General features: G+C 43.9%; 1 protein-coding gene across 1 annotated transcript in view; it reads right to left on the bottom strand.

Moving 5' to 3' along the window:
- KSR2 (kinase suppressor of ras 2) overlaps positions 1–17,266 on the bottom strand; it is a 564,921-nt gene that overhangs the window by 162,138 nt on the left and 385,517 nt on the right. Inside the window, exons 8-9 of the mRNA XM_040416034.1 lie at positions 7,123–7,190; positions 4,975–5,093 (exon numbers count right to left, since the gene is read on the bottom strand). Of these exons, the coding sequence (XP_040271968.1) occupies positions 4,975–5,093; positions 7,123–7,190 (187 nt within the window). The remainder of the gene's footprint in view (positions 1–4,974; positions 5,094–7,122; positions 7,191–17,266) is intronic.

Raw genomic sequence — 17,266 nt, 5'->3', positions numbered from 1 at the left:
GATCTCCCCATTCATTGCTCGAATTGCTCTGCTAGATTTATTTCAAGCTGACAGCTCTGTGAAGGGGGGGGGGGGGGTGGCAGGGTCGACCTTTCACATCTTACAGTATCTCAGAAAAGTGAGTACACCCCTCACATGTTTGTAAATATTTTATTATATCTTACCATGGGAAAACACTGAAGATATGACACTGATACAATGTAAAGTAGTCAGTGTACAGCTTGTATAACAGTGTAAATATGGTGTGTCCTCAAAATAACTCAACACACAGTTATTAATGTCTAAACCGCTGGCAACAAAAGTGAGTACATCCCTAAGTGAAAATGGTAAATTGTGCCCATTTAGCCATTTTCCCTCTCCGGTGTCATGTGACTTCTTAGTGTTACAAGGTCTCAGGTGTGAATAGGGAGCAGGTGTGTTAAATTTGGTGTTATCGCTCTCACACTCTCATACTGGTCACTGGAAGTTCAACATGGCACCTCTTGGCAAAGAACTCTCTGAGGATCTGAAAAAAAATTGTTGCGCTACATAAAGAAGACCTAGGCTATAAAAAGATTGCCAACACCCTAAAACTGAGCTGCAGCACGGTGGCCAAGACCATACATCGGTTTAAAAAGAAAAGTTTCACTCAGAACATGGTCGAACAAAGAAATTGAGTGCACGTGCTCAGCGTCATATTCAGAGGTTGCCTTTTCAAAATAGATGTATGAGTGCTGCCAGCATTGCTGCAGAGGTTAAAGCGGTGGGGGGTCAGCCTGTCAGTGCTCAGACCATATGCCGCACACTGCATCAAATTGGTCTGAATGGCTGTTTTCCCAGAAGGAAGCCTCTTCTAAAGATGATGCACAAGAAAGCCGGCAAACAGTTTGCTTTAGACAAGCAAACTAAGGACATGCATTACTGGAACCATGTCCTGTGGTCTGATGAGACCAAGATAAACTTATTTGGGTCAGATGGTGTCAAGTGTGTCTGGTGGCAACCAGGTGAGCAGTACAAAGACAAGTGTGTCTTGCCTACAGTCAAGCATGTTGGTGGGAGTGTCATGGTTTGGGGCTGCATGAGTGCTGCTGGCTGTGGGGAGCTACATTTAATTGAGGGAACCATGAATGCCTACATGTATGGTCACATACTGAAGCAGAGCATGATGCCCTCCCTTCGGAAACTGGGCCACAGGGAAGTTTTCCAACATGATAATGACCCCAAACACACCTCCAAGACCATCACTGACTTCCTAAAGAAACTGAGGGTAAAGGTGCTGGACTGGCCAAGCATGTCTCCAGACCTAGACCCTATTGAGCATCTGTAGGGCATCCTCAAATGGAGGGTGGAGAAGCACAAGGTGTCTAACATCCACCAGCTCCGTGATGTCGTCATGGAGGAGTGGAAGAGGATTCCAGTAGCAACCTGTGATGCTATAGTGAACTCCATGGCCAAGAGAGTTAAGGCAGTGCTGGAAAATAATGGTGGCCACACAAAATATTGACACTTTGGGCACAATTTGTTAATTTTCACTTAGGGATGTACTCACTTTTGTTGCCAGCGTTTTAGACATTAATGGCTGTGTATTGAGTTATTTCGAGGGCACACCAAATTTACACTGTTATACAAGCTGTACACTGACTACTTTACATAGTATTAACATGGGATACCAATGAGCAATAAATAAACCGGAAACTGGGTATACAGCACAATTAAAACGCAAGTGTCAAAGATGAATAGCTTCTAAATGGGACAAACCCAGGCACTCAACATATACAAAAATATAATACAAAAAATATATATACGGTATATCCAAAAATATATCTTTATTGAAATCGATAAGGCTACTTTCACACTAGCGTTCAGAGCGGGTCCGTCTGGTATCTGCACAGACGGATCCGCTCCTATAATGCAAACGCTTAGATCCGTTCAGAACGGATCCGTTTGCATCCGTTTTGTTCATGATAATGCAAACGGATCCGTTTTGACTTTACATTGAAAGTCAATGAGGGACGGATCCGTTTGAAGATTGAGCCATATTGTGTCATCTTCAAACGGATCCGTCCCCATTGACTTACATTGTAAGTCTGGACGGATCCGTTTGCCTCCGCACAGGCCAGGCGGACACCCGAACACTGCAAGCAGCGTTCAGGTGTCCGCCTGCTGAGCGGAGCGGAGGACAAACGGTGCCAGACTGATGCATTCTGAGCGGATCCGCCTCCACTCAGAATGCATTAGGACTGGACGGATTCGTTCGGGGCCGCTTGTGAGAGCCTTCAAACTGAGCTCACAAGCGGAGCCCCGAACGCTAGTGTGAAAGTAGCCTAAAACAAATAAATAGATACATAAATTGGCAAAGACAAACACAACCACATGGAGAGTGCTCACAACACGTCGGGACATCAAGTCATAGCATTGCGAGTAGTGGTAGAGGTGGGATGGAAAAATAAAGTACAAATAAATACAAAATCAAACCATGTGGCTCCCCCACCTAGATACAAAACCATGATTCACAACATATACACAATACAGACCCAGCTAGTGGCACCTCCAATAGACCCAGGCACGTGTTTCGCGTCAGATTCCTCAGGGGCAGAAAGCTAAGGAAGCTGACGCGAAACACGTGGTGCATAGCTATATAAAATTTTCAATTGACATATTTTTCAGACTATACGACACACCGGACTATAAGACTTACCAAAGGTTTAGAGGAGGAAAATTTTAAAATATTTTTTTCATCAGACCTCAGATCGGACCCCCAATCCTCTTTAGACCATCAAATCAAACCCCAATTCTTCATCAGACTTCAGATCAGACCCCAAAATCAAACCCCTAAGCTCTATCAGACCTCAGATCAGACCCCCTGAGACCACCATGAGCCTTAGATCAGACCCCAAGAGCCTCAGAATGGACCCCCATGAGCCTCAGATCGAACCCCCAAGAGCCTCAGATCAGACCCCCATCAGTAAGGGTGAGCAAATTGCACTTCGGACCCAAGATCCGAAGTCGATTCATTCCCCAACTTTGTTTTAATGCTGTACAGCATTAAAACGTATGGGCTTCGTGGAGGCAAAATTCGTTAAGTCCGAAGTCGCGAGAGACTTTGATGAATAACTTCTGCCTTCGATTCTACAACTTTAAAAACATTTTAAAACAGGAATCCAAAGTCAGCTCCGGTACCAGCTGGTCCTCGGTACTGAAGCCGACATCGGATTCCTGTTTTTAAAATGTTTTTAAAGTTGTAGAATTGAAGGTTGAAGTTATTCACAGAGAGACTTCAGACTTAACGAATTTTGCCTCCGCGAAGCCCATACATTTTAATGCTGTACAGAGACAGGTTTCCATAAAGCATTAAAACGAAGTTGGGGAATGAATCAACTTTGTATCATGGATCCAAAGCGCGATACGCTCACCTCTACCCATCAGCTTCAGATTTTACCACCATCACCCTCAGATCGGACCCCCATCATAACTTAGATCGGACAAAAAAAAAGAAAAAAAAAACTTTCCTCGCTTGCTCATAACGGCACTGCCTCTCTGCAGATCCACTCACCGCTACCTAGTGTTCTTCCAGCCCGCGCTGCATTGTGACCTGACGTCGCACAGCAGAAGGTCATAGTGTGTGCCTACGTGCACTACACTGTACGCAGTCAGGACACAAAGCAGAGTCCGGAAGAAGACCAGGGAGGGTAAGTACAGCCTCACTGTTCCCCAGGCCTCCTGCATACTAATGACCACTTCCATAATGGAAGCGGTCATTAGCATTTGGACTATAAGATGCATTGCCATTTTTTCCCCACTTTTGGGGGAGGGGGGGGGGAGTCTGTGTTATAGTCTGAAAAATAGGGTACATGCAATTACAGAAGTATTCAGATACAGGTGCTTGTTTAAAAAATGTAGACTATTTTTCATGGAACAACCCCTTTAAGTCTGAAATGTCCCTTCTAATGCTGGGGCTACATGGTGATTTTGACCAAGACCCACTGAATGACAAAAGGTGGCTATTTAGTAGTACAGCCCACAAACACTACTGGATTTTTTTGTGATTCTGGGGTTTCAGTAACTTAAGACCCCATTCAGTGCAATGGCTTCACAGCTACACAGTGATCTTGTGACCAAGATTGTCATATAGCCCCATCCTAAAACCAGATACAAGTAGACTGTATAGGCCAGAAGGGAACTATGCAGGCTACTTACTTTGCATAGTGATCAATGATTCACTGTACACTAGTGCTGAATTATCGCTTGTCTAATTTTCCATTGTTAATGTTAAGACATTTAGTCATTTACACATATTTACTCACTATACTGTATATTTTTTCCAACGGTCAAACAGACACAGCTAAAAGCTAGGGAACACCGGAGCCCGAAGAGACCACACTGCTCAATAACCAGCGATACCACTGAAGGCAATGGGAAGTTCATTGCTTCCGATCTTGAATAACCATGGGTTAGATCTTACGTTATAAATGGGAAGAACATGCTGTAATTGCAATGACTGGCATAAAACAAATCAATGTAATGCAATCAGGCCTGTGTTTCCTGTTATCTGTTGTGTGGTGTAGATGTGCGGATTTATCATTTGTCCCTGACTCTATTCATCTGTACAAATCCATTATTATCCATGCCAGGCCAATAAATTCTCCGGTACGTATATCCATATGTCTTGCCTATTGATACTGACAACACAAATGTGATTTGACGAACATAGCTTCCTACATTTACCTTCTTTATTCCCATCCTCTGACTATATCTGAACTAGATGAATGTATGCTAGTAGAATGATGCTTGCCATAAACCAGGCACCATGTCCTAAAATATGAATTTCACCATGATTATTGACACAATAAATTCTATATGCATGTTTGGTCTTCCTTGTATACTACCATTCAGACCACTTCTGGGTTTTGGTCTGGTCACCATCAGGATTTTGCCAAAAGCTGGACAAGGAGTATGCAGTCAAACTGCTTATTGTAGTGGTATTTAATGACTTACCTTGTTAATTTTGTTGGTTTTAGGAAGGGTTTGGCTAACATGGAGGTCTGAGTACCGGGGAGGTTTTCTTAAGGGATTGTTGATGTCACATGGTACAGATTCAGTCCTAACTAGTCGTGCTGAAATTAAAATGAATAAACTGTTAGTGAAAATAGTACATTCTAGATAGACATCATCTGGTTTAGTACAAATGAATAGAAAAGTGTGGCACTTGCTGGATAATCCCCCCTTTAGTCGCAGCAGAACATCTTATACAAGCTGCTGAAGGCCACCGACACTCCAGTATGTATATCAACAGAGCTTACATGGGTTCTTTGAGACTATCAGAGTTTATTGAGGTGAGAAGCTCAGATCTCAACTTTTCAATAGACTATACAAGTAGTGCCATGGTTCCCATGAGCCTACAGTATGTCAAGGACTGTGGCTACATCTGCACTGATATTAGTTTAGAAGAGTACATAGAGTTCTGTGTAGGCATTTCACATCCTCCACAAATACAGGAATGTCTATAGCCGGGGTCCCTCAGATCAGCTTGGAGGCTGAATTAGAACGTATACTATACAGGACTGTGCAAGCACTTATTACACTGGACAATTATTCTCATCATTTTTATTTCAGAATGGCTGTAATAGTAAGTCTTAGGTTCCATTCACACGTCCGCATCTGTTTTGTGGTCCACAAATTGCGGATCCGCAAAATACGGACACCAGCCATGTGCGTTCCGGAACTATAATAGAAATGCCTTTTCTTGTCCGTGGCTGCGGACAAGAATAGGACGTATTCTATTTTTTTGCGGGGCCACATCTTTTGCGGCCCCCATTGAAAATGAATGGGGTCGCACCCATTCCGCAAAATTGAGGAACGGATGCAGACCCATTTTGCGGACGTGTGAAGGGACCCTAAGTCTACACAAAGTCGCATCACATGAGGATCCAAGATCACAAAACATTTTTATTGGCAGTGACACCTGCACTAACACATTGTGATCATTGTGACTGCACTGTGTCATCAACCCAGCACTTCCACCTCATAAGTGAACAATGCTCAATGAAGTCTCTTTGTTTCACTGAGGTTATTTAGTTTAGTGCTATTATTAAGAGAAGCAAAATAGTCTTGCGGGTCTGATACCTTTTAAAGGCCAACAAAAATAGAATCAGTGATCTTACATAGCAAACGTTTGAGACAACTTCAGTCTCTTCGTCAGAAGATCTTGTGAATGAGTCCTTAATTACAGTATCTTACAGATAATCGGTGTGAACGTATTCACTCTACATTGATGTTATCTTAGAGACCTGGTGTCCCACTATGTCTATAGAAGATTCTTTAGATCTTCTTGTCTACCATAAACTAAGACAAATTCAGTCCAGTATTCAATGTGCTAAGCAGTGTCATAAGTTTGTATTCCCAAATTCTTCAGTTTTATTTTTAGATTTGAAACTGCCTTTTAATATGACTACTTTCATGTGTCCTTAATTGCGTCCTGGGCTACAAAAATGCTTAGCCACAGGAAAATATACCATTTTCCTTTTTTATTGGGTGGCAATGGGACCTAATCCTTGCTTTAAGTTTCTGTCCAGTTTGGGAACCCCAACAGGACATTTGGTGCACAGAATCAGGTAACCAACATTGGCTGTGGAACACGTGAATGTCCCAGATCCTACAGTCCTTCTGTGTGTTGGGAATCTGGATCTTGTCTGTTTTCATAACATGGGAAAAAGATTGTTGCATCTTCTTACATTACAGGGATAAGTTCTTTACTGTGTTTTTAATGGCAATGAACTCCTGATCAGAACACTTCTCAGTTTGGAGGTTGTCGATAATATAGCAAGTGAAGATATGTATATATTGCTGTTCCTTCACTCTTGTAGTACGCCTGACAAAGAGACCGACATTGACTCAAAAGCTTGCCATGTAACATCATTGCTTCTATATTTGTTGGCCACTAAAAGGTACGGTATCATACCTGTAAGACTCTTATTTTCTCTAAATAAGAACACTAAACCAGTTTTTTCGACTGGCTAACACAGTACCACACTTTTTCCTTTTTCTTTTGACTGAGGTCATCTAAACATTAGCTTTCAAAATGAAGTGAGTCCTCATTCTGCAAATATCTTACAACTGAAGTCTCTGTACAAACAGGATACATACCTCCCCGATGTATAATTAATAAATGACATGGAGGGGCCTCTTTGGTGCATTTATTGTGGCACTTTAGTCTAAAATGGAAAAGGAAACATCATAAACTAGTTATTATAAAAAGTAATATGTAAGTGAACACAATAGCAAATTATAGTTAGTCAGCTGCCTGGCCCTATCAATCAAGGCTGGAGGAGCAAGGGGGTACAGAATCGCTTGGACCTGCCATCAGTGCACTTAATTGCTCATTTGCATATGGAATAAAAGTACTTTTTCTCCAGAATGAAGCAACAGATTGCTAAGTGAAAGGTATCATTACATTCAGCTGAGCTAGCCCTACAAGGCATTGTGCCTGATTTAACAGTGAATTTCCTGATGACTGACTCCCTTTAAAGGTAAGTTGCCTAGATGGTTCTAGGACTCATATAGTTATCGCTGGTTAGTCTTGGTCAATTCAAAAAGGGCACCTAGGGCACCAGTACAAAGGCACCTAGCATGTACATAGAGTAAGTATTACTCTGTCGCCTGCCCCCCTCCCCCAGTGATACCTATAACAAGATCTATACATTCCTGCTTCTTGCTGATCCTTTCCATGGCTCCCGGGCTGTCTTCATTGGACTTTCAATCCCAGTCTGACAACTTCTGCATGGACTAGGTCAACTGCACTTCTGCAGACTAAACTGTGACGTGTCCGTAAGTGACACATGACTGCTGGGCTGTCGGTGGCTATGCTGCCACACATGACCTTATTCATGTGGAAGACATCCCGGGAACCACGGAGTGGCAGGCAGCAGGTAAGTATAGATCTCTTCAAAGATATTGCTGAGCAGGGGATTTAAAAAAAACCAAAAACGGGCAACCCCTTTAGGCTTACCTAACTAATTTGTGAACATCAAAACATCATTATTTAACATCATTTTTTAAAGAAAAATGAGTAGAAATAATAGCATGTAAAATTAATATTATTATATCACACGTAGCAGTAGTAGTACGTAACTTTTGAAGTTTTAAGAACTACTGTATTTTACTAGTGAACAACATATACGCAGGTCCAGGGGGGAAATGCCTAAAAAGCCATTGATAGAGTGGTGGCCAGATGGTTATTATAAATACAGTCAACAGAAAAGTACTGTGTTATATATAAGATATAGCTGAAAAAAGTAACTCGTTCCCTAAGGTCATTACTAGTGATGGACGAACATCGGCCGGGACGATTCGCGAACACGCGTTCGCGATCAAATGTTCGCAAACCGCGCGTTCGCGGCGTAAACCCATTAACTTTAATGGCTGATGAACCTGAAAAACCTTCAGGTCATATTTGCAGCCAGCAAACACTTACTAGAAGTACACAAATAGTCCCACAACATGGACAGTGATATACCAGAGGAGGATCATTGGCAAAAATTCCCACAAAAATATTTATTTTAATCAGGGGCCATTTTTATGCGTCTTAAAGGGAAACTCTCAAAAATGTGCCCTGCTGGAGCCTAGAAATTTTTTATTATATAAAATTATATATTTATATCGGTTTGATGTATACAAATGTGCAGCACTCCACATTTTTGCATCCTGCAGAGTCCATAAAAAAAATGCATACGTTAACATAATTTTTTTTTCTACCATGGAACTGTATGGTGAACGGACGCCACTGTACGCCATCAGTCTGAGGCATCTGTTAACACATACATTTTTGGTATGCATTAAATGGATGGCAAAAATAGGATGTGAACCCAGCCCTAGTGTCAGAATAAGCACCAGTACACAGCGGAGCAGCGTGGCGGAGAGGGGAGGCCGCCATGTACTGACAGAGAGCTACCTGGTCCTGGTGGTCAGGGATGAGGACTGTGTTTCCCAAGGATCATTTTCTACTGGAAAATACAGGGCACAGTATAATACACTAGAATCTATATAATATAAAAATATTAGCCCTACCCCCTAATAATAATACAATTAGTTGGTCATTTATTATATAGAAATACATCTATGTTAGGCGTATTTCTGACACAGATTGTGGCGCAAAGGTCCTTAGCACCGCAATCTGCATATTTTTCCCACTCATGCTAGGTCTAAAAAAGGATGGCGTGGGCAGGGAAAGAGATACAATTATAGCCATCCAGTTATTGGATACCACCATAAATTGACCGGATAACACCTCTGTACAGTGACCGGATAACACTGCCATACTGTGACCGGATAAAAGGATATAAGAGGGCACAGTACAGGGAATGACTAGGGGCACTGCACAGGGTGTGGTAAGAGGGCACAATGCAGGGTATAAGGGGGCACAGTATGGGGTGAGGGGCACAGTACGGGGTGGGCGGCACAGTCACATGACCCTGTGACATTAGAAGGTCCTTATGGTGAATGCGGATCATACGCCACCATAATGAGAGGCAGAGGAGTGAGACAGGGGAGTGATTATTAGAGATAAATTATTTTTACTGTCGGCAAGTACAGGCCCCAAAAATTAGGCAATAGGCAGTCACCTGACAGCAAAGAACTTTGGATTCTGTGGCTGGAGGTACATTAGGCGGTCACAGGATAAATATGTACCTGTCGCCCAGCACAGACCCCAAAAATTAGCCAATAGGCATTCACCTGACAGCAAAGAACTTTGCATTCTGTGGCTAGAGGTATATTAGATGGTCACAGGATAAATATGTAACTGTCGGCCAGTACAGGCCCCATAAAATAGGCAATTGGCATTCACCTGACAGCAAAGAACTTTGGATTCTGTGACTGGAGGTACATTAAGCGATTACAGGATAAATATATAACTGTCGGCCAGTACAGGCCCCAAAAATTAAGCATTCACCTGACAGAAAAGAACTTGTGATTATTTGGCTGGAGGTAAATTAGGTGGTAACAGGATAAAAATTTTACTGTAGGCCACTGGAGTACAGGCCACAAAAATTAGGCATTCACATGACAGAAAAGAACTTGTGATTATGTGTACTGGAGGTAAATTAGGCGGTCACAGGATAAATATGTAACTGTCGGCCAGTAGAGGCCACAAAAAAGGCCTTTTATGCCGCTGTATATACATAAGGCAAGGACCATTCTTTGTTCTGTGTGGTGGCGGATATGTGTGGGCTGGCATGAGGAAATTCAATTACACGTGGTATCACAGGTGGTGAATTCCTCTGAGATCCATGCCTCATTCATTTTAAAAAATGTGAGGTAGTCCACACTGTCGTGAGCTAGGTGAGTGCGCTTATCGGTCACGATCCCCCTGCTGCGCTTAACATCCTTTCAGACAGGACACTCGATGAGGGGCAAGCCAACAGTTCCATGGCAAATTGTGCCAGCTCTGTCCACAGGTCAAACCTGCACACCCAGAAGTCAAGGGGTTCCTCGCTTCTCAGAGCAACCACATCGGCCATTAACCCAATGTAGTCGAACACCTTTAACCATTAACCCAATGTAGTCGGTCTAGGCGTTCCCTGAGGCTGGATCTGGAGGGCGGCTGTCGATGGGTTGGCTGCAAGAATGATCTCATATCCGAAGTGACCAACACATCTTCAAACTGCCCTCTTTTTGCAGGCACAGTAGGATCTGTTTTGCTGTGGATGGAAATTCCTCTGCCAGTGCCTGCAACAACAGAATGCAGCATCTCTCGCAGCAAGGCCTGGAATCGCTGCATTCTGACAGCCCTCTGTGATGCTGGTAACATGTCTGCCATTTTGTATTTGTACCGGGGGTCTAAGTACATTGCCACCCAGTACTGGTCCTTGATCTTTATGCATTTTATACGGGGGTCCCTCTTCAAACACTGGAGCATGAAGGCCCCATTTGCACTAAATTGGAAGCGGTGGAGCGCCCTGGCTCCTGCTCATCGCCCCGGATAATGTCGTCCTTGGTCTACTCCCCCCAGCCACGGACAACACTACGGATCCACGAATTGTTTAAAGCCTGCTCTTCTTGCTCCTCCTCATCCTCCCCCCAGCCACCATCCTCCACTGACTCCTCTTCAGACTCTTGCTGACTTGTCTAATATGGAGTAGCCCCCCCTGGGAATTCATTCAGCATTGTGACTTCCTCATCTTCCTGCTCCTCGACGGCTTGATCAATGACACGACTCAATGCACGATTCAGAAAGAAGGCGTAAGGTATGATGTCACTGATGGCGCCCTGGCTGCAACTGACCAGTTTGGTGAGCTCATCAAATGGCCGCAGAAGTCTGCATGCGTCGCGCATGAGCAGCCACTGGCGCGGTGAAAAAAGAACCAAGCTCCCCAGAACCTGTCCTGCCGCAGAGTTCGTACAGGTAGTCGTTGACGGCACTTTGCTGCTGGAGCAGCCTATCAAGCATATACAAGGTGGAGTTCCAGCACGTCGGGTAGTCACAAATCAGACGTCTGACGGGCAAGTGGTGTCGCCGCTGAACGTCAGAAAGGCGAGCGATGGCCGTGTAAGATCTTTTAAAATAACCAGAGATTTTCCTGGCGTGCCGCAAGACGTCCTGGACCCCGGGGTATTTGGCAACGAATCGCTGCATGACTAAGTTCAGGACGCGTGCCATGCACGGCACGTGTGTCATTTTGCATTGTTTCAGCACTCTCAGCAGATTGGCACAGTTGTCGCACACCACTTTGCAAACTGTCAAATTGAGCGGGCATAGTCACTGATCGGCCTGTGACCGCAGAGCTGAAAGGAGTGCAAGACCTGTGTGGCTCTTGGCTTCCAGGCACAACAGCCGCAGCACAGCATGGCAATGTCTCACCTGGCACGTCGGTTCTGGGGAGCTTGGGGGTTGCAGCGGAAGAGGTAGTAGCAGTGGAAAATGAGGAGTCAGCCGAGGAGGATAGAGAAGGAGGAGGAGAAGAAGAGGCAGGCCTGCATGCAATCCGTGGCGGTACCACTCAAAAAGTTATGCAACTTCCCTGCCCGTGTTTGCTAGACCACGTGTCTGTGGTCAGATGTATCTTGGCACCAACACTGTGTGCCAGAGATATATTCACTTGCTGCTGTATGTGGCCATATAGTTCAGGGATGCCCTTCTGGAAGAAATATTTCCTTCCGGGGACTTTCCATTGCAGTGTGCCAATGTCCACACATTTTCTAAAGGCCTCCAAGTCCTCCAATTTATATGGCAGTAGTTGGCAAGCTAGCAGTTCAGACAAGCGTCATCATTTTTTTTACGCTCGAACATTTGGGCCACGGAAGCAAATGGGAGGAGAGAGGAGAAGTAGTAGAGGCAGGACGTGGAGCGCTGGGAGTGTGGCTTTGTGGGTTCTGACGGCGTTGCTCCCACTGGGCTTGGTGATGGGAGGCCAGGTGCCTTCTTAAGGCGGTCGTCCCTAGGTGAGTGTTGAGCTTACCGCTACTTAGGCGTTGACAGCACAGGCTGCAGATCGCAACACTAATATCAGCAGCTGACACTTTAAAAAAAAGTCAACACTGCAGAGCCATGTGCCGGCATCCTGGGAGCGCAAGATGTGACCGTGCATGGTGGATGGCTCGCTCCAGATACATTTGCAGTCTGCTTTTTGGCTCCTGTTCACTGCAAGTTCTGCCTGCTTCTCCTCCTTTTCTGCTGCTCAGTCTCTCCCTCTGAACTCCCCTCCTCTTTCTCTCTTGTGTGCACCCACATGACATCCATCGACACGTCATCATCGTCACCTTCACCATCACTGACATTAGAGATCTCGGAGTAGGTAGCAACAGCGGGGACCATCCTCCTTGGGCTGATCTGGGTACTGTCGTCAGAACGCTGGGTGGCGGCCGTTGCTACCTCCTCTTCCTAATCCGATGCCAAGAATGGCTGCGCATCGGTAAGGTCTGTGAATGGAAGGGAAAATTCCTCTGACTCGAGTGGAGGGGCTATGGTGGTGGTGGTGTCTTTGGAGGTGCACACAGCAGAGAGTGAGGAGGGTGTAGATGAGGAGGAGGAGGAGGGTGCAGAAGCGGAAGGCTGAGTGAGCCACTCAACCAACTCTGGTGTGCCCTTTGAAGTTATCGCACGCGCCTTCTCTAACTTCCCACTTAGGCTCCGGCCTAGTGCACCTGCCCGACCCCTACCGTCCCTGCGGTACAATCTGACTCTTCCTCTGCCTGTCATTTTCTAAATGACCCTCTGCCTAAGTCCGTAGAGAAAGTGAGCACCCCTCAATCAGTATTTTGTGGAAGAAGGTATATGGCACCCCTCAATCAGTATTTGGTGGAAGAAGGTAGATAGCAATAGCACCCCTCAATCAGTATTTTGTGGAAAAAGGTATATGGCACCCCTCAATCAGTATTTGGCAGAAACTGGTATATAGCACCCCTCAATCAATATTTGGCGGAAAGAGTTATATAGCACCCCTCAATCAGGATTTTGTGGAAGAAGGTATATAGCACCCCATAATCAGTATTTGGCGGAAACAGGCATATGGCACCCTTCAATTCATATTTTACGGAAGCAGGTGTATCGCAGCCCTCAATCTGTATTTGGTGGAAGAAGGTATATAGCAATAGCACCGCTCAATCAGTATTTAGTGGAAGAAGGTATATTGCACCCCTCAATCAGTATTTGGCGGAAACAGGTATACAGCACCCCTCTATCAGTATTTAGTGGAAACAGGTATATGGCACCCCTCAATCAGTATTTTGTAGAAGCAGGTGTATCACAGCCCTCAATCTATATTTGGTGGAAGAAGGTATATAGCAATAGCACCCCTCAATCAGTATTTTGTGGAAGAAGGTATATGGCACCCCTCAATCAGTATTTGGCGGAAACAGGTATCTAGCACCCTTCAATCAGTATTTGGCGGAAACAGGTATATGGCAACCCTCAATCAGTATTTTGTGGAAGCAGGTGTATCGCAGCCCTCAATCTGTATTTGGTGAATGAAGGTATATAGCAATAACACCCCTCAATCAGTATTTAGTGGAAGAAGGTATATGCACCCCTTAATCAGTATTTGGTGGAAACTGGTATATAGCACCCCTCAATCAGGATTTTGTGGAAGAAGGCATATAGCACCCCTCAATGAGTATTTTGCGGAAGAAGGTATATGGCACCCCTCAATCAGTATTTGTCAGAAACAGGTATATAGCACCCCTCAATCAGAATTTGGCGGACACAGGTATATGGCACCTCTTAATCAGTATTTTGTGGAAGCAGGTGTATCGCAGTCCTCAATCAGTATTTGGTGGAGGAAGTATATAGCAATAGCACCCCTCAATCAGTATTTTGTGGAAGAAGGTATATGGCACCCCTCAATCAGTATTTGGCGGAAACAGGTATATAGCACCCCTCAATCAGTATTTTGTGGAAACAGGTATATGGCACTCCTCAATCAGTATTTTGTGGAAGCAGATGTATCGCAGCCCTCAATCAGTATTTGGTGGAAGAAAGTATATAGCAACAGCACCCCTCAATCAGTATTTTGTGGAAGAAGGTATATGGCACCCCTCAATCAGTATTTGGCGTAAACAGGTATATAGCACCCCTCAAGCAGTATTTGGCGGAAACAGGTATATGGCACCCCTCAATCAGTATTTTGTGGAAGCAGGTGTATCGCAGCCCTCAATCAGTATTGGTGGAAGAAGGTAAATAGCAATAGCACCCCTCAATCAGTATTTTGTGGAAGCAGGTGTATCGCAGCCCTCAATCAGTATTTGTTAGAAGGTAAATAGCAATAGCACCCCTCAATCAGTATTTTGTGGAAGAAGGCATATTGGACCCCTCAATCAGTATTTGGCAGAAACTGGTATATAGCACCCCTCAATCAGTATTTGGTGGAAACAGGTATATAGCACCCTTCAATCAGGATTTTGTGGAAGAAGGTATATAGCACCCCTCAATCAGTACTTGGCAGAAATAGTTATATGGCACCCCTCAATCAGAATTTTGTGGAAGCAGTTGTATCGCAGCCCTCAATCAATAGTTGTTGGAAGAAGGTATATAGCAATAGCACCCCTCAATCAGTATTTTGTGGAAGAAGGTATATGGCACCCCTCAATCAGTATTTGGCGGAAACAGGTATATAGCACCCCTCTATCAGTATTTGGCAGAAACAGGTATATAACACCCCTCAATTAGTATTTGGCAGAAACAGGTATATGGCACCCCTCAATCAGTATTTGGCGGAAACAGGTATATAACACCCCTCAATCAGTATTTGGCAGAAACAGGTATATGGCACTCCTCAATCAGTATTTTGTGAAAGAAGGTATATGGCACCCCTCAATCAGTATTTGTCGGAAACAGGTATATGTGCCGATTGGGCGCCCAATAAAAAAAAAATTAAAATGTAAAAAGTAATTTAAAATATAGGATAGATCTCCCAAAATATCTCGCTGGTGTTAGGCAGTCCTGTGGTTAATGGGTAGTTGCAATAGATTTAGATTTAGTTTAGATGTACCAAGATAGGCAGATAAGTAGATGTTGACAGCGTTGTACCTGTACTGTGAATATCAGGCTTAAATGGCGTTGTACCTCTATTGCAAGTACCAGGCTTAAATTAGTATTCTTAGTCCCCTTAACATTGTAGAATGAGAATCCAAATTGAGAACACTGATAAAAAGAAATAATGTGATGGTTCTTTTATAATGTCTCCAGTGATTCGATATTGTGGCATTGTTTCCAAGTCATAGGATATATGTATAAAACTTGTATCTTATTTGTGATGCAGCTTGTCATTTGTAAATACAGGTTAGTTTGTGGAGGGAACGGAGCTCCGGATTCGCCGGTTGCTGTTTAAATCGGGTCGCTTGTAGGAGCGCTCGTTTAAATGAATGCGTAATAATTCTTAAGACTTTCCAGTGTCCTCCACGTCCTCATACGCGTTTCGGGACAATACACAGTCCCTTCATTAATGAGTGGATGAAGGGACCGTGTATTGTCCTGAAACGCGTATGAGGACGTGGAGGACACTGGAAAGTCTTAAGAATTATTATGCATTCATTTAAACGAGCGCTCCTACAAGCGACCTGATTTAAACAGCAACCGGCGAATCCGAGTCCGATCACGTGACCCCTGACGCGAATTACGTCATACTGACCTAGCTACGCGAGATACCAGGTATCCACGTGGGACGCCAAGAGCCAGAGAACACAGCTGCCTTAGAGACGGTCTGCCTGCTTCAGCCCATACCGGTAGGGTAAGTGTACTCCAGGCTAGTGACAGTGCGGGACGCCGCACCGAGGCCTTGGAGCTCTGTTCCCTCCACAAACTAACCTGTATTTACAAATGACAAGCTGCATCACAAATAAGATACAAGTTTGATACATATATCCTATGACTTGGAAACAATGCCACAATATTAAATCACAATATTAAATAAGACATTATAAAAGAACCATCACATTATTTCTTTTTATCAGTGTTCTCAATTTGGATTCTCATCCTACAATGTTAGGGGGACTAAGAATACTAATTTAAGCCTGGTACTTGCAATACAGGTATAACGCCATTTAAGCCTGATATTCACAGTACAGGTACAACGCTGTCAACATCTACTTATCTGCCTATCGTGGTACATTACTAAATCCATTGCAACTACCCATTAACCACAGGACTGCCTAACACCAGCAAGATATTTTTGGAGATCTATCCTATATTTTTAATTACTTTTTAAATTTTTTTAAATTATTATTATTGCATTTTATGTCATTTTTTTTATACTGGGAGCCCAATCGGCAAACAATATCCATATGCCAAACAATATTTATGCATTTTTATTGTATATCATCAATCTATGTATTATTCATAAATAAATAGTATATTTTAACATATACCTCAGCGCTTCAGCAATATTCCATATAGACAGTGCCTGCTAGATCTTTTGTTCATTTTCACTTATATTATTGGATAGGGTGATCCAATTAGCAGATTTGCACCTCACCTGTTGTGGTCTGAAAAGTGGAGCCACCTTCTTCATTTGTGGAAGCAGGTATATAGCACCCCTCAATCAGTATTTGGCAGAAACTGGTATATAGCACCCCTCAATTAGTATTTGGCAGAAACAGGTATATAGCACCCCTCAATCAGTTTTTGGCGGAAATTGGTATATAGCACCCCTCAATCAGTATTTGGCGGAAACAGGCATATAGCACCCCTCAATCAGTATTTGGCGGAAACAGGTATATAGCACCCCTCAATCAGTATTTGGCGGAAACAGGTATATAGCACCCCTCAATCAGTATTTGGCAGAAACTGGTATATAGCACC

The sequence above is a fragment of the Bufo bufo genome, chromosome 2 (genome assembly GCF_905171765.1).
Source record: "Bufo bufo chromosome 2, aBufBuf1.1, whole genome shotgun sequence".
NCBI lineage: Eukaryota > Metazoa > Chordata > Amphibia > Anura > Bufonidae > Bufo > Bufo bufo.
Note: the sequence above shows the minus strand (reverse complement) of the source record. Positions and strands in the feature narration are given on the sequence as shown.